This window comes from Rattus rattus, chromosome X, assembly GCF_011064425.1.
Source record: "Rattus rattus isolate New Zealand chromosome X, Rrattus_CSIRO_v1, whole genome shotgun sequence".
NCBI classification, from domain to species: Eukaryota; Metazoa; Chordata; class Mammalia; order Rodentia; family Muridae; genus Rattus; species Rattus rattus.
This window is the reverse complement of record NC_046172.1, coordinates 128122027-128143855: the sequence shown is the minus strand read 5'-3', so window position 1 is coordinate 128143855 and position 21829 is coordinate 128122027. Positions and strand designations below refer to the sequence as shown.

At 40.4% G+C, this 21829-nt stretch overlaps 1 protein-coding gene across 1 annotated transcript; it reads right to left on the bottom strand.

Annotated features, from left to right (window-relative positions):
* Positions 1-383: 383 nt before the first annotated feature.
* On the bottom strand, positions 384-20448 carry LOC116889316 (medium-wave-sensitive opsin 1). The gene is made up of 6 exons (XM_032890442.1): positions 20352-20448; positions 14891-15187; positions 11897-12065; positions 10517-10682; positions 7049-7288; positions 384-494 (listed from the first exon to the last, which is right to left on the bottom strand). The coding sequence occupies exons 1-6, from the start codon at positions 20446-20448 to the stop codon at positions 384-386; spliced, it is 1080 nt and encodes a 359-aa protein (XP_032746333.1).
* Positions 20449-21829: the final 1381 nt, after the last annotated feature.

The following is a 21829-nucleotide window of genomic DNA, read 5'->3' as shown; positions in this document are numbered from 1 at the left end:
GATGGCATCCAGTAAGACCTCTTTAGAAAGTACTTTGTTGCTCTCATTTTCTTAATTCTGTAACTGCAAGCCCAGTGAGATACATGCAGATGCCAACTTGCCTTCTTATTCCAGTTTTTCATGCTCTTTTCATAATATCTACAAACATGGGGACTGAATTAAAAATGGAAAAAAAAACCCACATATGGTCTGGTATCTTTGCCTACATTGTATTCCCTACAGGTCTGGTACCTGAATATCCAGCCGCTTTAGATAACCTCAAACTGTAGACATCTCTGGGACTTTGATGGTTTGGGCAAGGAGAAATTATGTTTATTTCATTAGAATGGATGAGAAGGGACATGGCCAAAGCTTTGGTAGATGCAACAGGTTGGAGGCAAACTTTATGCAGGTGACACTGAAGAGACAGATGAGACTTCTGTTTTGGAGGTGCTGGAAAGTTCAGAGCTATCATCAACTTTCTTTCCAAAGAGCTGTAAGATGCAATTTCGAAACTAGAAGGACAAAAACCATTATTCAGCAAAGCAGAAAGGGCTAGTATACTGTGCTAAAAGTGAAGCTTGGGTCATTCTGTACTGTCACTTTGTGGATATACAACTTCCCTTCTCCCATTAAGAATATTAGGAGTGGGATGAAGAAGGCTCAGCTTGTTCTTTACACATATGAATGGAGGAGGTCTGAATCATCCAATTCATCAGTTAATGGTGATTATAGCTGAATTATGACCTCTTCTAAAATATGGCAAATTCTAATTACTGGAACCTGTGACTGCCTCTTTTGGGATGGGGGTCTTTGTACGTGTATGTTTCAATGAGTTCATAGATTAGCATTGTTACTAGTCCAGTGACCAGTGTTCTCATGAGAAAAAGATTTAGAACTACTTTGAATAATAGTCATCCATTAAAGAGATACTACTAGAAGGTACTTCCACATGGAATGTTAAATAGTCCAACTTTATGTCAGTATTTTGTGCAATAACCATCAGAAATCATTCATAAGCAATTATTTCAATCTATTATATATCATTATATGGATGACATTCTGTTGCTTGTTTCTGACAAAGATGTTTTAGAGAATATGTTTAAGGTAACACAAATAATTCTGCCATGCTGGGGGCCATAGATTGCTCCAGAAGAAATACAAAGAGGAAATCCACTTAGTTATTTGGGTTATAAAATCAGTCAACAAAAAATTTGACCACAAAAGGTACAGATCGGTAGGGACCAATTACAAACTCTTAACGATTTTCAAAAATTAATGGGAGATATTAACTGGTTGAGGTCTACAATTGGATTAAGTACATATGAGTTAAGTAATTTGTTTCAAACATTACAAGGAGATTCCAATTTAAACAGTCCAACATGTCTAACAGCTGAAGCAGTAAAAAGAGTTAAGTCTTGTAGAACAGAGACTGCAAGAAGCTTATGTGAATCAAATCAATTCTAAACTTGATTGTATTATGGTCATTTTATCTTTAACTCATTCTCCTACTGGGCTCATTGTGCAAGGGGAAGATAGTCTTATGGAATAGCTTTTCTTAGCTCATAAACAAAGTAAAACATTGAAGACATTTATAGAAAAGATTTCTGAATTAATTATAAAAGGTAGAATAAGACTACGTCAATTGTCATGAAAAAGATCCAGCCCAAATTGTAGTATCTCTTACAAATGCTGAAATTATGTCATTATGGGTGATCAATGAAGATTGGCAAAGAATTTATAGTAACTACTTGGGTGAAATTAATAGCAAATATCTTAAAAGCATATGGAGTTTATAAAAAGAACTAATTGGATTTTTCCACATATAGTAAACAGAACACCAATTCCAGAGGTACCAACATTTTATACTGATGCAAACAAGATGAAGATGGCAGGTTATTATGTCAGACAAAATAAGCAAGGTGATAAAAAGTCCATATATATTGATTCAAAAATCAGAGTTGTATGCTATCCTTATGGTATTATTAGATTATCCTAAGTCTCTTAATATAGTTACTGATTCTTTATATGCAGAAACAGTTGTTTTGCATATAGAAACTTCTGAGTTTGTACCTGGTAACTCAGAATTAACTTCGTTATTTATACAATTGCAACAAGCCATCAAAAGTAGAAACCATCCACTATATATTATATTATATATTCAGTCTCATATTCAGTCTCATACAGGTTTGCCTGGTCCATTAGCTCAAGAAAATGATGAAATTGACCAGTTACTAATAGGAAATGTGTTAGAAACCTTAAAATTTCATGAGAAACATGTTAATGGGGGAAAGGTTTAAAGAAAAAAATTTTCATTGCTGGGCACCAAATGATGTCTTGTTGGCCAAGTGTCCTATGTGTTATCTATACAACTAAACTCCTCTACCTGCTGGTAGTAACACTAGGTGTACCAAAAGAAATGACATCTGGAAGTTGAATTTTTTTCCATTTTGCAGAATTTGGAAAGCAGAGGTACATATACCATACCATTGACACATACTCAGGGTTTCAATGGGCAACTGCTTTAAGTTCTGAAAAGGCTGATTGGGTAATTGCACAGTTAATGGAAATAATGGCAATTATGGGGATACCTGCACAAATCAAAACTGACAATGTTCCCACATATATCCAATAAGATGAAGCAATTCTTTGCATATTATAATATAAAGCATGTTATTGGTATACCACACAATCCCACAGGACACACAGTTATAGGAAGAGGCAATCGTACCTTAAAAGAGATGCTTGTTAAACTAAAAAGGAGAAAGAAAACCCCCAGGGACAAACTAAATGCTTTGATAACTCTGGTTATCCAAAAAGCTGTGTTGACATCAGAATGGAAACCTGCAGTAGTTATAAGATGGGGGTGTGGTCATGTTTATGTATCTACAGGAATGAAAAAACATGGTTACCAACAAAACTTATAAAAATTATATCTGACCCTGAAAAACCTCTTATCAGCTGAGACATGAATGCCTTCACAGAGCAAGCAGCCCAGGTGATTCACTCTCACAGACTGTGGTCAGTTACTGATTTCTCCAAAATATGCATGCAAATCAACTTCAGAGGGCTAGCCCAAATGATCTCTCTCTCTCTCTCTCTCTCTCTCTCTCTCTCTCTCTCTCTCTCTCACACACACACACACACACACACACACACACACAGGCTTGACAGACAATACTGAGACTGGATAACACAGAAACTGGGCAAAAATGCTACAGCTTGCTTTTAAAAAACTAACCATTTTCCCTTGGGCTCCAAACAGGAATTCTTTACCCCAATTAAGCAAGAAGCAATCATAAAAGATCATCGTCCCAATCTCTTAAGTTTGGGGTGGATGGTTTTCATCATTTTATGAATTATAGATATGTTGTCATTTTAAGGAATAATTTACAAATAATTATAGTTTTGGACAGGGAGGAAACTAAAAGAAAGCTTAGACTTAGGGATTTCTATGTTTTCTTTCCTCTTCTCTATCCTTCTGTCTTTTTTAGGTAAAGAGAAGGGGGTTGAATTAAAAAAGAGGGGAATACAGTAATATTAAAACAAATTAAACAAATATGGATGTATTATTAAATTTACTGTTAAATCATTCTATAGCCATAATCTTACATTGGTAGAAATTTTTATATTCCAATGTAGAATTGACTACATTGGTACAGAATTTGTATATCAATGCAGTTTAAGGTTTTCATTGGTATAAATCTTTGTATGTTGATATGAAATTTAAAATTAATTTTGTTATTCTTAGATAAGCATTATGCCTATGCAACTCATTTAAGAATACACGGCTTAGACCCAGCCCTTTTAATAGCTGGTATTACAAACTGTTTGGAATAATTAAGTAATACAAGAGTCAGATAGTCACTCATGGTCATATTAGATTCTAATTTAGTTAATTACAATAAAATGTTTTCAAGGTTATTCGAATAGTAAATAGCTAAAAGTAATTGATGTTTAGCTCAAATAGCTCAAAAGCACTGGAGAGCCAAAGAATATGGCATATAATGTTATTTCCTTATCAAAAGATCTCTCGACTATGAGACATGTCTGCTCCTGACAGTACCTCCATTCCACTATAAGGAAGGTGATGGGCATCAAAACCTCCATGTGGAGTAGCTTCAACTGTGGTAAGCTACCCAATGGACATGAAATGACCTAACTTCATCTACAAACAGAATGCTGTCCAAAAATGACAAATGGACACAGGGTAGTCAACGGCTAAGCTCTGCCGAGACAGGATAAACTAGTCTTTCATAATTCCTGCTTCACTTAAGGTCTGTCAGGTGTGGGTCAGAAGGCTGAAGATAGATGCTACAATGTTATAAGGAATGTTGAGGACTGTCCAGCCATCTCTGCTAATTGTTTAAATTTGGAAGCTACATTCCTGCATACTCAAATATATATTCCTTCTTAAATCTTTGATGGGGTTGAAGACTAGTTATAGTCTCACAATTGAACTTAAGTTGTTTAGCATTAAAGAAGGTGTTCTAGATGAGAAAGGATGGTTTTCAGGTGATAATACAAGTTAAAATCAAACATGGTTGAGGTACAGGATTGTAAACTCATTGTTAGGATAGATGATAAAATAGTTCAACTAAATTGCCAAATATAATGGACTGGATGTTATAAGTGTATACTATACCTTATATACCTTATAATTTGCATAATTTTTAAAAAGATTTTTTTATTTATTTTATGTATGTTAGTAAACTATCATTGTCTTCAGACACATCAGAAGAGGGCATCAGATCTCATTACAGATGATTGTGAGCCACCATGTGGTTGCTCGGAATTGAACTCAGGACCTCTGGAAGAGCCGTTAGTGCTCTTAACTGCTGAGCCATCTCTCCAGCTCAATTTGCATAATTTAAATAATTTGTATCTGAGAGAAAAGAGCCTTTTTTGGACTAAAGGGGGAATTGTTGAGGTTTGGTCTTTTGTTGTCTATTGTAATGCTAAGGGCAGGCCCTAAAGTCCTGGTTTTCACAGAGAGGAGAGAGAGTCTGAATATACACTTTGGCCGCAAGTTATTTCTGATTGGTGAATAAAGAGGCCAACTGCCAATAGATGACATAGGTGGGGTTTAGGTTTCCTGGGCTTGGGGATCAGAGAGAGACCACGAAGAAGAAGAAGAAGTGCAGAAGGAGGACAGAGAGGCCACCATAGATTAGGAGTCAAGAAAACGTGTCCCTGAGGGCTGGTCAATTGGAGTTAAGAGCAGCCCAGAGTAGTAAGTTATAATTCAGAGTTATCTAGGAAGTTGATTCTAATATCAAAAAGAGGCTAGGTATATGCCTAGCTCTTGTACTGTCTAAGGCATATTGTAAATATAAAGGTTGTGTGTGTTTTTTATTTGGGAACTAAATAAATGATCAAAGGCAGGGTAGAAACCCCAAGTCAGAATTAAATAATTTCTACAGCACTACACATACAGAAAAAGGTCTATGTGAAGCATAATATTGGAGCAGCATGCTTGTGGGTTGTAGAACAAGAGAAGTTAGGAGAAAGACAGTAAGTTTCTCACAGTTCCAGAGGTCAGATGATACCTAAACCTCAGATTTCTGGCCTCTGGAACTGTGAGAAATTTAATGTCTCTCTCCCTAGCTTCCTTTGTTCTACAGCTCTATTTTCTTGTTTGTTTGTTTGTTTGTTGTAGAGGTAGGAACTTAGCCTAGGATTTTGTGTATACTAGGCAAGTACTCTTCCACTGAGCTATATAATTCTGTCATTTTAAGCCATGAAATTTGTGGAATTTGTTGTGATAGCCTCAGGATACTTAGGCAGTGATAAAAAAGACAATGCCATCTAAGGATCCTAACTACAAAGCTTTGAGAACCCAAACTAAAAGTGTCCTAAAATTTCACCTCTGTTTGTGACTAACTCCATTCCCTGTAACATTAAAGCCCTGAAAATGAAAATACTTAAGTGTTGACATTGAGAACATTAGAGATAGGCTGAATAACAACATGAATGTGGCTGAAAAGCTGGCAGATCTACTTAGTTTTCATTTTATGCCTGACCCTAACTTTATTCTGGAAGGATATAGCAGCGAACAAGAATGAAATGCTCTGTTCCAGATTTCTTGGAATACAGCAGAATGGGTGAAAGCAACATTTGTGCACCTGCCCAGAAGAATATGTTTCAATTCCTACCCTTGTTTCCTGTCTTTAACAAGGATTTCTTTCTAGTACTGCTTTTTAGGAGATCTGGGGTAGATTACTTGCCTGGCATGCACCAGGGCCTGTGTTCCATCCCAAGCACCAGATGAAGAAAGATAAGAGAGGAAAGAAAAGTCAGTTGGAAGGATTCACTGAGTCTAATGAAATGAGAGGCTCCATTGAACACTTCTGATTACTAATAACTCACACAGTAGATGCTCCTTAATGAAGTGCATATGATATATTCAAGAAAGAGGAAGGCAAATGGCACTCAGAAGGTATTGAGCCTCATAAGGTTCACCTACCAGGGGATTCTAAGAGCCACAAGCAACTTGTGTCACAGTCCAATATGGCAGCTAAGGATGGTTACCATCAGAGAAGACCTTGGGTAACACCATAGCATGCTCTCTCTAAACTAATTTGTGAGCTCATAAAAGCTCTTGAACTCTTAGCTAGTGTAACCAAGAAAAGCTAAACTTTTAAGGAGGCAAAAATCCAAAATCAAGGTTTGAAATGAAAAAAATTTAGAGTTGAATCTGTAAACACAAGAGGAACAGAATTAGCTAGGATCATTGTGTGCTCATTGAATGCTTAGTAGCGCCTTTAGAAGCTTCTTATCCATAGTTGTGGGGTTATCAGAAGGGAAGAACCTGCAGTGTACCAAACTTTCTTAATTACTAGACTCAATTGGAGATAGTGCAAGGATACCAGAGGTCATGGTTGAGTTGAGGTCAGACTAGGGTAGGTAACATGTAGAGCCTTTCCATGCTTATTTACTTGGAGGACCATCATTAACCCCGACTCCCAGGTTCTCTATAAAGATTTTTCATTGATAATTTGATTCCAGGTAAGAACCTTCACTGAGTTCTGGGCCATTTTGGGTTTGATATGCGCAGGCTCTTGCTTACCTGCCGGTTCATAAAGACATAGATAATGGGATTGTAGATAGTGGCACTTTTGGCAAAGTAGGATGGTAGGGAGGCCACAAGAGGGTGGAAGGCATAGCCAGGATGGGCAGTAGCAAAGCATGCAAAGAAAGTATAGGGCCCCCAGCAGAGGCAGTATGCGAAGACCATCACCACCACCATGCGTGTCACCTCCTTCTCAGCCTTCTGGGTGGACTCAGATTCTTTCTGTTGCTTTGCCACCTAAAGAAGACAAGGACAGTGAATGGATTATTCAGATAGGCCTCTATATATGGAGGGACTATTAGCATTGCTCAGGTACCAAGTTATGATACTATCAAGGAGAGGAAAACCTAGGAATCTAAGGGGAGTAGGAAATGGTCCACCTAGTATTCCAATCGTGCCTCCCACCCTAAGTCAGAGAGTGGTCCTGGAGCTGTCTTTTTGTAGGCCTTGTGGTAACAAGTGGCTGGCCTGGCCAAGGACAACCCTTACACCAGACCTTTGAAGTTGTTTATAGTTTCACAGAAGCTTGTGAAGGAGAACTAAAGAGACTGAGTTTAGTCTGTATCTGATTCCTTCCAAGATCTAGTCCTGTGCTCAGGTTTGAGTCTGGAGTCCTGAATGGAGCGCTAGAAGTGAAGTTTTCTTTAACTAAACCAGGCCTGGTAATTGTCAGGTGCCCACTGGCAATGCAAGACCCATGTATACACTTCTACAGGTTTGCTAGAGGCTAGAGGCTAGAGGCTAGCCACTATCTACCTTGGAAGGCTTACTGATGACTGACAGCTGTAAAAGGAATCAGGAAGGTTATAATACAGGAAGAGCTGGAACAGCAGTGATGGACTCTTCTAGCCAATAGCTAATACTACTAAAGCTGGAGGGAAACACTGGGAACTAGATACATTGATTCTGATATGGGACCACCGACCCCCCAGGAGCCAATTTGCAGCCTTCATTACAAGACATGAAGGTAAATGGTGCCTACTGGTAGAGCTCATGGTCTTCTTCAGAAAGAGCTTATAAATACCTGTTCATGCAGGAGTGAGCACAAAACACCTTAATATTGGTAAAGCACCACCTTAAGGGACTTCCTGCCACCTGTGCTAACAGTGCTGGGGCACTGAACAAATGGTACATGAAGTAAATGGTAGGAAAGTTGTTTAACCAAGGGACAATTAATTTATGCTTTGGGGAAGGAGAAGCATTCAGTACCCAGCTTACACATTCTCTTACTCTCATCTTTTGTAGAGTCTCCCCAGTGATAACCTGGCCTGGATAGGAATGTTGGTGAGATAGGAACTCTTGACAGAATTGGCTTCCTAAAATGGAACACCAGACATAGGACAGTATTGAGCAGGTCTAGATGTAAAATGGCATTCTGGAGTTCAGTTCTTGATCTTCCCCAAGAGCCTCCTTGTGGTTTGAAGGAGAATGGCCCCCATAGGCTCATGTATTTGAATGTCTGGTCTCTAGTTGATGAAACTGTTTTGGAACATTAGGAGGTATGGCCTTCTCGGAGGAGGTGCATTATGAAGGGTGAACTTTGATGTTCTAAATACCCATGCCAGGGTCAATCTATCTTTCTTTGCCTTCAACTTACAGAGTAGGATTAAGCTCTCAGCTACTGCCCCAGTGTCATGTCTGACTCCTGCTGCCACACTCCCCACCACATTTGTCATGGACTCAACCTCTGAAACTGTAAGCATCCACTAATCAAACACTTTTAAAAAATAAAGTTGCTTTGGCCATGGTGTCTTTTTACAGTAATAGAATAGTAACTAAAACACTTGCAAAGAGGAGGCAGGTGTTCTGTAGGTTATGCTCCATGGGAGGGCCAGGGGGAAGGCACAGACAACTCTGCCTCCTTACTGAGTCCTCTAGGTATGGGCAGGCAGTCACTTTCCATCTCATTGGAGTGAGAACAAGGAAGCCAGGTTATGAGACTACAAGAACTTCATTTATGTGTATATCAATCCTGTTGGGTCTGATGATACTGTTTCATTGGAACTATTCACCGCCTCTACATCTTTCAATATTTCTAACTCCTTTTCTGCATTAAGGGCTGTAATGGCACACAAAAGATCTGTAAAGTTCGATCCATACAAAATTTCAGCACAAAATTCCATCCCTAACCAAGAAGTTATTTGCAACTGATACTTGCTGAGAAAGGGGAAATCAGTTTTCTCTAATGGAATGTCACTAGATATATCTGTCACACTCCAAGGTAGGTTCCATGCCCAGGAGTAGCTGTCTAACACAAAATGGACTCCATGATTGGTTTGTAATTTGTTTGTTTGTTTGGTTTTTTGTTTTGTTTGGTTTTGTGAACTTTTCATTTGGGTAATTTTTGTATTAATGAATTTTGCTTGTTAATTTATTTTGATCTTTGTTTTGTTTTTTTCTCCCTGAGGGATAGAGAGGGAGAGGGGACAGAGAGTGTTAGAGAACATGAAGTTGGGTGGGGAGGATCTGAGAGGAGTTGGGATAGGGAAAGAGTATGATAAAAATATTGTACATACTTTTTTAAATGATAAAAATCCCTTAAATTTATCTCCAAAAGGAACTCACTGCATTTCCTTACTCAATGTAGATATCAGGCTGGCTTTGAATTTGCTCTATAATAGAGGAAAACCTTAAACTTTTTTGATTTTCCTGCCTTCACTGCCTAAGAGCCACCACTCACAATTTATTTGGTGCTTAGGATGGAACCTGAGGCTTCAATACATGCTAGGCAAGTATTATACCTGTCCCATACCATTGATTCTTAATATTTTCTTATAGGGATTGGATCTGCTTATATGATGTGGTGGTTTGAGTAAGAATGCCCCTTCTATAGGTGTTTGAAAGCTTAGTCATCAAGGAGTAGCACTATTTGAGAAGGATTAAGAGAGATGGCCTTGTTAGAGTATGTTTGATCTTGTTAGAGGGAGTATATCACTGGAGTTGAGGTTTCAAAAGCCTACACCACGCCAGCATTCTTCTCTTTGCCTTCGGATCAGGATATAGTCCTCAGCTACTACTCCATCATCATGCCTGTCTGATTCCCACAATGATCATAATGGACTGAGCCTCTGAACCTGTAAGCAAGACCCCAATTACATGTTTTTATATGAGTAAGCTTTGGTCATGCTGTCTCTTAACAGCAACTGAACAGCAACTAAAGACTCATGGCTGATAAAAAGAAGTTTAAGCTAGTCAGTCATGGGAGTACACACTCAAGAGGCAGAGGTAAGTAGATCTCTGTGAATTTGAATCTAAACCAATCTACATAGCAAATTTCAGGCCAGTCAGAACTCCACACTGAGTCCTTGTCTCCAAAAATACAGGGGGGGGTGTTTAAGAGACTCTGGTGGACTGATTGATTTGAGATCAGAGCGGTGTGGAGGCAGGAGAGTTACCAGGTGTGCCTCTGAGCTTGCCTACATATCTTGCCAGTTTGGGATGAGGGCAGGAGGGTAAAGGGCTTACTGCTCGGATGGCCAGCCACACTTGGAGGTAGCAGAGCACGATGATGCTGAGTGGGAAGATGCAGCACGTGACCATGAGGACCATCATATAAGACTGAACCCCAGGATACGAGGTACCGCTGAACACGTCTGGACCACAGGATGTCTTCAGGCCATAAGGCCAGTACCTAAAGAAAAGGGCCAGCAGCCCATCCTAATTCAAGCTGGAACAACCTGTAACCTCCCCAACCAGCCAGAGCACACCCCTGACTTGAATCAGAGGGTTTTTAAATTGAGAAGAAATTAACCAATTAGAAGTAAACAAGTCAAGAACATTTCATATCTACACAGTGTTGTACTTCCAGAGTATTCTGATCATCTTAAAACTCTCTAGTAGGATTTTCGTAAATCCTTGTCCATTTATATACTTCATGTCATCTTTTCTCTTTGTGGCAAAATATGCATAATATAAAATTTGCCATTATGACATTAAAGACTTTTTCAAGGTTGTGCAATTATCACTACTTGGTTCTAGAATATTTTCATAAGGAGGTGAAGAGGCTTCTTCTTTCTTTTCCTTTTTAGAAACACCTAAGAATATCTGAATTTTTATGAAGCTAGTTTGTGCTAGGGCTGTAATGAAGGTGCATGCTCACTTGGTAACTATGGAAATGAAATGAAAACATTCAGTCTAAGCCTCCACCAGTACTAGCACTAGGACATTCTTAATTACTGGCATTCATTGTGGTTCTGGGGAAAGACAAGCTGTTTACAAGGCTTATTTCACAGAATGATGGAAGCTTCCCAAAGAAAGAACATTCCCTGTCCAAATACCACAGGGACACACATTTAAGATTGTCATGTACAACAGTAAAATCAATTGCCCATGTCTCATTCCTCCCAGCCAAACATCTAAGCCATTGGCTTACCAGTTTTGAGTATTTCCCCCAAAGAATGAGTCTGGCAAGGATATATATGGCTTCCATGACCTCCTGTACCTTCTAAAAAACCTCTGAAGGTGGTGAGTAAATGTATGAGAAAGGCCTGGGTAGAGCTTTTAGAGGGCCCTGAAATCTAAGTACTCAGTGTTCATTTACACTATAGCTCTAGGATGGGCATTTTAAATATTCCTACTGTTCTTGTGAGTTTCTTATACTTGCTAAACATTTTCATAACCTAGCGAGTGTGCCACACGGCCTCTTTTGATGCCATAGGCAAATACATCATCCATACATTCATGTGCACGTGTCACTGGGAGCCTGGAGGGAATTTCCTCCCTCTTTCTTGTAAGCAAGGAGCCACACAGGCTCAGAAACCAGAAGTGATTTCCCTGAAGATCACAGTCTGACCTTCCACACTTGCTCTTACAGGGGCTACCTTTCTAGCATCATTACACCCTTACCTGCTCCAACCAAAGATTGGTGGGGCCGTCCATATAGCAGCCCAGACCCAGGAGAAGACGATTCCCACAGTGGCCAGCTTAGCATCAAATCTCATATTGCCAAAGGGCTTGCAGACCACCAGCCATCTCTCCCAGGAAATGATGGCCAAGGACCAGAGGCCTGTGATCCCTATAGAGAAGAAGAGATAGACCAGGGCTTCAAGCCAAACAAAGAATTATTCATACAGTTTCCTCCTCCTCCTTCTGGCTGGCAGCTTTCAAAACTCCTAGCTTCCACACCAAATCCTTGGAAATGTTTTTAGACTCAGAGTACCATGGACCTTTAGGTAAATGGATATTTTTTCAATCCATTTTAATGACATATGTATCTCACTTTCTTTCCCCATCTCTTTTAGGCTCATCTGCTTTGCTTCCATGTTAAACCCAGTGACTTGACTTCTTCTCTGTCTTTCTACTCTCTCACCTTCCTTCTAACTGTAGTTGCTTGTGCTCTGGAGCAGGATGTCTTAGTTCTCAGTTTAGCTACTGAGTCACAGAATCCTGAGGCTATAACAGAACTCTCATAGCTCCCTCTCCCCAAACCTTCAGCCTGCATACTTCATCACCAAAAAGAAGGCAAGAGAGAACTATGATATGGCTGCCTTGTCCATAGGGTCCCTGCAAACACTTTTTGTCTCCTTGGCCTCTGAGATTGTCTTCCTCTGATGTCATTGATGAAATTCCTGGAAACACATGTCCATATTGGCATGATCACACTGAGGTATTATTGTTCCAAAGAAACAGAACATGCGATCTGTACCATTCCTGTTCATTTGCTGTTTCTTTAAATGTTTGGGGACAGCTCAGGTTCTCTCTAATTGTAGAGTGGCACAGGTTCCCACTCTGTATTACACTCAAAGGTATGTACACAGGCCTCAGGGACCCATAAACCAGGATGGAGAAAACCACCTTTCATTCACCTAACCTCTAAAGGACATTCTGTATTGACTTCTATTATGAAATTGGCAGTATTAGTAATACCCCTGACTCAGTCACCTAGATAGAAAAGTGACAGATATTCTCATCATATCACCTTACATTATTATTCATTGTCACTCAACTGAGGTGTTTTTTTTTTGTAATCAGAACATATCCTTGTTTGAAATACTTTAGTTCAGAACTCTGTTGCTAATGTTTTAGTGAAGAATTTTAAAGAAGTACTTATTTTTATTTTGAGTATATGGGTGTTCCACCTGCATATATGCGTGTGTGTATGCCTAGTGCATGTATAACTAGGCAATTGTACATGCTACATAATTGAAGCACCTCTGAAAGAGCAACTGATACTTTTAACCACTGAGACATCTCTCCAGCTCCATTTCAGTCCATAGTTTAATACTTTTTGGTTTTGCTTTTTCTTTTGAGACAAGGTCTCACTATGTAGCCCTGGCTGTTCTGGAATTCACTCTGTAGGCCAGACTGTCCTCGAACTCAGAGATCTGCCTGCTTCTTTTCTGAGTGCTGAATTAAAATTGTGTACCACCATTGCCTCAGAAATACTTATATTTTTCCATGAAAGACTATGTCACTAATAGTTAAAACCTTGATAACTATTTTTCAATGTAATTGCTAACTTTCTAATGTTATGGATTTCATTATGTGTGTTTGCAAACATTTCTGATGGTGAAGGCATCTGTGACACCAAAATATGCTGGCTACTGGACACCTGAGTGAACCAAGAATCACTGTGAGTAGGACAAAGGCAAGCCTAGCAGAAGCAGAGCCAGACATCAGGATGCCACTTAGGAAGGGCCATGTAACCCACCAAGGCACATATTTATAACTGAAAGCAATTGGCCCTGGGAGATAAATTTTATTTACTTGATCTTTCCTGATTATTCTACCCCTATGCTTTTGGGATACTGCCTCATACTCCCTCTGGTCTGAACTTTATCTGCCAAATGGATGAGGGGCAAGGAGAGACAATGGTGAGGGAACCAAAAGCAGGGACAGCTACTGATAGATATATGCTATAGATATATAGCTAGGTAAGTGGGGTTCCAACCATGTCCATTTGTCGGTCACCCACCCCCAGTCTGAACCTCTCAAAGTGTCTGCTTATATGCATGACATTCAAACCCTCCCTTTTCATATATGCTGAGCAAAGCCTGTGTTCCAGACTGGCTACTACTCCTGGATTCTCCTTCCCCATTTAGAAATAATGTAAGAGAGGGGGAAACAGAGGCATTGTGTGGTCCCCATCTGGTTACTGGCCCACTTCTGGCATAGAACCTAGCATACTGGTACTTCTTAGCTACTACTTTTTAGGGTTTGTATGTAGGTATAGTCATGGTGTATATATGGAGATTAGAGGACAAATTCTGGGAGTTTGTTCTCTTCTTCTAATATGTGGATCCTAGGAGTCACAACTCATCAGACTTGGCAGTAAGCTTCTTTACCCATCAAACCATCTCATCATCCCTTGTTACCTATCCTAAGCAAATCATAGACAACCAGCCTTAGCGATGTTTGTAAAGAAACGTGTCTAGAATCTGGTCAATAAATAAAAAGCTCTGGGAACTGTTTTTCTCTGAGAACAGCTCATATAGTGCCATTAACCAGCCTGAGAGAGAGGATGAAAACACATATATCCCTGAATTAGGTAGGAGTACGTTCAAGGTGCCCAGAGGCTGTCTTCCATATGTTTCTGGAATTCTCTGGCTCAATATCTATCTCTTTCCACATTAGCCATATGGCCCCAAACTGGGTACATACAATTGGAGCTTGTCTTCATGTTGAACTCAAGCAAACTAAGTTGAAAATGTGTGCTCAGATGGAAATCTTCAGAATCCTGTAAACCTGTCCTCCAACCCTTGTGCCGACTGTGATCCAGCTTCTACCATGAGTATCTCCTGTCATGCTGTGTGCCTTGTATTTGAACACCATTTGTTCAAACCTCAGGGTTTGAAGTATGATTTCCTTTAGTTATACCAGGTTGTGTCTCTTTTAGCTTACCACATAGTGAGACAATGTAGCCTTCTATGACACACAAAGGGTGGCCCAGCACAAAGTAGCCATAGATTTGGTTCACAACACTGATAGTGCTGGCAATAATGGTCTCTGCTAGGTCAGCAACTGCCAAGTTCACTAGAATCCAGTTCAGAGGATGACGCAGCTTCTTGAACCTCATGGTGGCTGCCAGCACGAGTCCATTCGTGAAGACAGATGCAATGACCACAAGAATCATCCAGGTGCTGGTGAGGTGGTACACCCACCTTGGAGCAATGTGATAATTGGGACCTTCAAAGGGACCTGTAGGGAAGAGGTACAGAATATAGGAGGAGTTGCACAAAGCTTTACGCAGCTGCACCAGCACCTTGACCCCACCGTTCCTTGCTCTATGTGAGATCTGTACATAAATCAATTGGGGTGGGCCCTAATCCAGTTGGATGTGTGTCCTTATAAAAGGGGGACATTTGCCATTGCTGCCATTTGCCAGAAAAATTGGATAGGGTCACAAGACCCAATCTCTGTTACTGGATAATAAGGCTTCACAGCATTAGGAAAACACAGACAAAGAAACCCAGAATTCTCCAGTCTATGCATTCCAACAAAACAAAACAAAAATTAAAAAAAAAAACAACAAAAAGCAAACGAAACCCATCAACCCCCTAAAACCCACCAAACCCCCTAAAACATAACAGATCAAGAAAAACAGGACAGGTAAATCTCATCTCCAGCACATTTACATCCTGTGGTACCTCTGCTTCAGTCTGTGTACAGGCCCCATTTGATTCTAAAAGGAATCCCTGCACAGCTTTCCAGGAACCCCCCAATATGAGATGTAAGAACAGGCCATTCATAACCCCAGACTCACAGAGTCTTAGTTTCTATGCTGTAGAAAATAGTACGAAGAAATAGGGCTTTTAAAAGACCAGAGGGGAACAAAATACTCACAGGAGGAAATACGGAGACAAAGTTTAGAGCAGAGACTGAAGAAAAGGCCATTCAGAGCCTGCCCACCTGGGGATCCAGCTTATATATATACAGTCACCAAACCCAGACACTATTGCTGATGCCAAGAAGTGCATGACAAGAGCCTGGTATAGCTGTCTTCTCATAGGCTCTGCCTGAACATAACAAATGAGGTAGATGGTTGCAACCATCCATTGAACTGAGAATGGAGTCCCAGTTGAAGGAATCAGAGAAAGGATTGAAGGAGCTGAAGGGGCTTGCAACCCCATAAGAACAACAATACCAACCAACCAGAGCCCCCAGTCACTGAACCACCATCCAAAGAGTACACATGGACAGACCCATGGCTCCAGCCACATATGTAATGGAGGATGGCCTTGTTAGGCACCAATGGGAGGAGATGCCTTGGTCCCAAAGCTGGAACCCCAGTGTAGGGGAATGTCAGGGAGGGAGGCAGGAGGAGGGGTGGGTGGGGTGGTGGGTGGGTGGGTGGGGGAGCAATCCTCATAGAAGCAGAGGAGGGGAATGTGATAGGGGGTTTTAGAGAGGGAAGCCGGGGCAAAGGGATAACATTTGAAAAGTAAAAAAAAATATCCAGTGAAGGAAAAACAAAGACCTGAGAACAGAGAACCCTCAGACTGTCAATATATCTCCCCTGAGAAAGCACTGCAGATTAACTGGAGCAGAGAAGGGGGAACTGGGTGGTATTTGGAACCTCTAATTTATAGACAAGCAAAGAGGTTAGAGCAATTGAATGTCAAGATTCTAAGCAAGAGCATTCTCTATATGATAGACTTCAAACCAGGTAAGCACTGATAAAGAGAAGTACGTATCCAGGCCCAGGCAGCAATGACACCAGAGCAGCTTGTCCCACAACCTGAAAAAGATTCATAAAGAAATAAACAAGAAAAAGCTATCAAAAGTCAGCTCCCACATGAAAAAGTTGTAAGGAATACAGGGAAGGAAACAATTGGGTCATGGAAGCTGAACTTCTTCAAATGTATCTTGTGTTCTAGATTTTCCTTTGGAACACATTATTATTATTAAAATTTAAATTTAATCTTTCTTTCATTTGTGGTTAAGTTATTTCTACTGAGCCCTGAATGTGCTGTACTATGTAGACCAGGCTGGCCTCAAAATCATAGAGATCTGCCTGCTCTGTCTCCTGATTGCTAGGATTAAAGGTATGTACCACTATGCCTGCCTCCTTTGGAAACTTATAACCAACATATTACAAAATTATAAAATAAGAATTTTGAGACAGGGTTTAGCTATGTAGACCTAGCTGATTTGAACTTGGTATGTACAGCAAGCTGGCCTTGAACTTATTAAGTACTAGGATTACAAGCAAAGTGGCTTATGCCTGACCGAAATTTAAACTTAAAATGTAATATCTGATTTGAGGCGTGCTGGCGCATGTCTATTGTTTAAAAATTTTTTTCTGGTTAGCAAAAACAAAACAAAACAAAAACCCAAAAAACAAAAACCAAACAAACAAATAAAAAAACCCACCAAGTGACCCTAAATGCATACATCCAATCAATTGCATTGCTCCAAGATGGGAATTGAAAGCACAGTGTCTCAACTACACAATTAAGGACATACATCCTAAGTGTGAAAAGGCATGTACAAATATTAGGTCTTTAGCAATCCTATTTAAAAGATTTTAAAATATTTTATTTATGTGTGTAGGCATTGTGCACCAGCAACTTGTTATTCTCCAAGAGATGCTTCTGAAGGGTGTCATCACTAAGACAAAAAGATAGTAGCTGGATGCTGATCTAACAACTGCAAGAAAACTTAATAAGAACTTTTTGCTGGCTCTCACTTAACTTCAAGATTGCTAATTCTTGGGGTTGGGGATTTAGCTCAGTGGTAGAGTGCTTGCCTAGCAAGCGCAAGGCCCTGGGTTCAGTCCCCAGCTCCAAAAAAAAAGAAAAGAAAAAAAAAAGATTGCTAATTCTTCTTTTATAGGATTTATCCTCAGAGCATAGAGGTGTCAGATTCTCTGGAGCTGGATTACAGATTTCAGTTCTGAGAAACCTGATGTGGGCTCTGGGATTTGAATTTGGGTCTTCTGGAAGAACAGTAAGTGCTCTCATTCTCTTCTTCAGCTCAAATATCACTAATTCTGAAGGTCATTTCCTACTACCTTCAATGCGGAGAACAACTCTGAGGTGTGGGTTGTGGCAACAGTTTCTTAAGTTACTGCTCAGGGACCTGAAGGCTGTTTATGCTGAGAGTTCTGTCTCTTTACTTTGGCCTGCAGGTATCTGAGAGCATGACTGGGATGGGATGATACGGCTTGACTTCGGTCTTTCCCCTTACTGCGTTAACCTTTGAGTCAGAGTCTACTCAGTTCTGTGTATAGATCTGCAGCACCTGGATTTCTAGGGTTAACCAGTGTCTTAAATGAAAAATAGAACATCTTTTGAGACCAAAGCTATATCCAGAAGAAAATCTTCAGGCTAAACCAGCAAGCAAAGAAAAGTTTGCCTCTCTTACTCCATCTGCAGAGCAGCCTGACCTCTTTTTCTATCAATACTGAATACTTTTTACTCAAGGTGAGAGTGTTCTGCTTGAGTTGATGCCCCAACAAAGGTTTTGCTCAGAAGCTCCTGACACAGAACTTGCTTTTATTTCTATTACTTCTGCCAAAAGATACCTCTCATACCAGTCAGACTTTCAAATCAACTGTTAATTTACAAGAAAAAAAGGTGATGATGAATACAACTCAGAGGCTAGTCACCAGCAATGTTTGAAGCCGAAAAGGAAAGGGTTATTTTCTTTTTTTAAAAAAAATTGCAAGGAAATGAAAGATGTAGCAATTGGGTTGGGGAAGTAGATACATGGGAGAGTACATCCATGAGGTAGTGGGTTTGATCTAGTGATCAACATGAATCTGTTCATTTCATTTGGTCCTTGATTCAAGTCAACTTTTTAAAAAAAGTATAAAACACTTTTTCTGGTCATAGTAGTACATGCCTGTAATCCCAGAAATCTGGAGGATGAAGCAGAAGATCATGAGTTCAAGGCCACCTTGGGCTATAAATTCCAGGATGGTTTCAGAACCATAAGAAAACTCTGACTCAAAACAAATACAAATACAAATACAAAACATAATGAACAAACAAAGTATGGTGTGTCGATAGAACTCAGTGACAATCTGAGTTTGGTCCATGGAACACACATGCTGGAAAAGAACTCAGCACTTTCACAAGTTCTGACTTCTATGTGGGTGTTCTGGTATACACCATCTCTGATACATAACTAAATTTGAATGCAAAACAAAACATGATCTTTTTGACACAAAGTCTTGAGAGCTATGTAGCTGAGAACTTGAGCTATGTAGCCTTGTTTAGCCAGGAACTTCCTATGTAAAACAAATTGGCCTCAAACTCATAGAGATCCACCTATCTCTGCCTCACAAGTACTAGAACTAAAGGTGTACACCATTACTATTGGCTAATTTACTTTGACACAGGGTTTCATATATGACAGACTGGCCTCAAACTCCATATGTAGCTTGAACTTCTGATCCTTCTGTTTCTATCTCCTGGTGCTGGAAATACAAGCATCTTCTGCCATGACCAGTTGAAAGTAAGATCTTTCTAGCAACAACTAAGATAATGCAAACTATCCAGGAAACATTGTTGAAATTTTGGTATTAGGATGACATCATAGTTATGTTTTGTAGAACCCTATCATCTTAGAGGGAAGAGACTGGGAGGAGTGGAGAGAGGGGAATATATGATTGAAGAATAAATAAAAAAAAATTAAATAACACATGATGTGTTAGATTTGTGTCTAAGAAGCAGGAATCAGGAGGAACCAGTGAGATGGCTTAAGGTGCTTATTGACAAGCTTGACGTTCCAGGAAAGAGAGAACTGACTGCCCAAAGTAATCTTCAGACCTCTATACATATGTTCCCAAGTTGTCCTCTGATGTCTATATGCAACTGTCTGTCTGTCTCTGCCTCTCTGTCTTTCTCTCTGTCTCTGTCTCTGTCTCTGTCTCTGTCTCTCTCTCTCTCTCTCTCTATATATATATATATATATATATATACTTATATAGAGGTATCTCTATTCTTAAATACATATATATACACATTCTCATATATAATATATGTAAGTTTTAAAATAAAAATAATCAGGAGGAAAGGGGTTGGAAGGGAGACAGATAAACTAAGATAAAACCTATGGAAGTTATGGTTTTATGATAAGGGCTTGAGTTCATGATACTCTTCCATTACTTTGATATACACTTGAATCTTTTTCACAAAACAAACCCTCTGGCATCAGAAAACAGAGGTGTTGGGTCTCATTGAAGCCACAGATACCAAAACAATCCTGTGGAGGTGAAGTAAGAAACATAGCTATACTTGGCATGAGGTCCCGGTTCCTACAGTGATGGCTCCAGCAATGCCAAACCCAGGTTCTAGGGAAGCTTTAAGGAGAGACCTGGTCTGCTGACTGAACCTCCAGTGCACCTGTTGCTCACCTCTGGTGCTGTTGCTGTTGGTATAGGTGAAGATGCTTGCCTGGGTGCTATCCTCATAATGGTCCAGTGTCTGTTCACCTGTAAGCTGTTGGGCCATGGCTGTGGAAAACTGTCTCTGGAACCTGTCAGACTTGGCATATTGCCTATGGAGTTACAGGACTTTATATCAGCCTGCAGGATCAGCCAAGGCCTCCTTACCTTAAGGGCCCCCAAACCCTTCACCATCTGATCTCTTAATTGGGCCCAGGACTTAGATCACCCCCTCCTACCCTCACTTCCATGTTTCTGAGTCCAACCCACAGGGGTGGCTCAGGGCCATTTGCCTGCAATGAAACCTGGATAATGCACACACCCTACCCTTCCCGTTCCTGGCTCGCAATAGAACTCGTGGGAGCCACTGCAGCCCTTGCTTGTTTACAAGAGTTTCTCTTCCATCTCTTTGTACTACTATGGGTCAGGCAAATGGGGTTTGTGGACCAGAATGTGAGTAGGGAAGCAGCTCATCTACTTCCTTTCTTTGGCTCTGCTGAAAGCCGCTCCTGGAAACCTTTCGGGCAGACATCTAAAACACAACTCTGTTGCAGTTTGTCAGTGGGCCCCGAGGGTAGAGGGTAGAGTGCGTGTTAGCGGGAACCCCATGGGAAAGGGGGTAGGAGCTGACTGCCTCTCTCAGTTTTAACCCTTTTTCTCCTCCACCTCTGCCAGCTGCAGCTCTTATTGTCACTAGGAACCCATGTAGGTCTTCCCAGACGCATAGCACAGCACTTGAAGATGCTTACTTGGTGCTTCCCTTTTGCTTGTTTTAGTGCACAATATGTCTAGGCAGGGTGCCTCACTGTCTTCATAGCACTGTGGCTGCTGCTGGCTTCACAGTTAGTAGGAGACACTAATTCCTTGAACACGGCCACTTCCAAGCAAAGACTCCTGCTTTCTTGCTGTGGCATCCCCAGGAAGCACATCCTTTCTTAAGGTTTCTACCAGCTCCTCTCTTCTTGGTCCTGGAATCCAGCTGCCTTGAGGAATCTCATTTGAGTTAGCTTCTTGGGCTCAGTAAAGACTCGTGGGTTGGTGGAATTAATATCTCCATTCTCTGTGCTATCATTCTACAATATCATTCTACTCTTGACCCCACCCTTAACCTGGGAGCCAGGTAGAACCTTTGCAGTTACCCATCCCAAGAATGACTTTGAATTAATTGATGTACCCATGTGAACCAAGCCAGAGGCTCATGTGTAATCTTAATCCTGTCACAGCTTGCTCCAGCAGCAGCCTGAAAGATGTGTCTACAGAACTCACACCAAAAAGTCATTAGATATGGTTCTCAAGATGACAAGAAAAGAAGGCAAATCCAGAGACAGAAAGTAAATAAAGTTATTGCCAGCATTCGAGGAGGAGATGAGAGAACTTCTTTTGTCATTTGATCTTATTTCTAAGTTCCTAGGGGAGGATTGAAGATATCTTTAATGGAATGGCATTGT

What these genes read in the sequence shown, in the direction of transcription:
- LOC116889316 (XM_032890442.1), bottom strand. Translation starts at nt 20,448, where the DNA reads ATGGCCCAACAGCTTACAGGTGAACAGACACTGGACCATTATGAGGAT. An exon ending in CAACAGCAACAGCACCAGAG is followed by an intron (nt 15,188 to 20,351) that starts GTGAGCAACAGG and finishes TCTTCCCTACAG; the next exon opens with GTCCCTTTGAAGGTCCCAAT. An exon ending in CCAATCTTTGGTTGGAGCAG is followed by an intron (nt 10,683 to 11,896) that starts GTAAGGGTGTAA and finishes CCTTTTCTTTAG; the next exon opens with GTACTGGCCTTATGGCCTGA.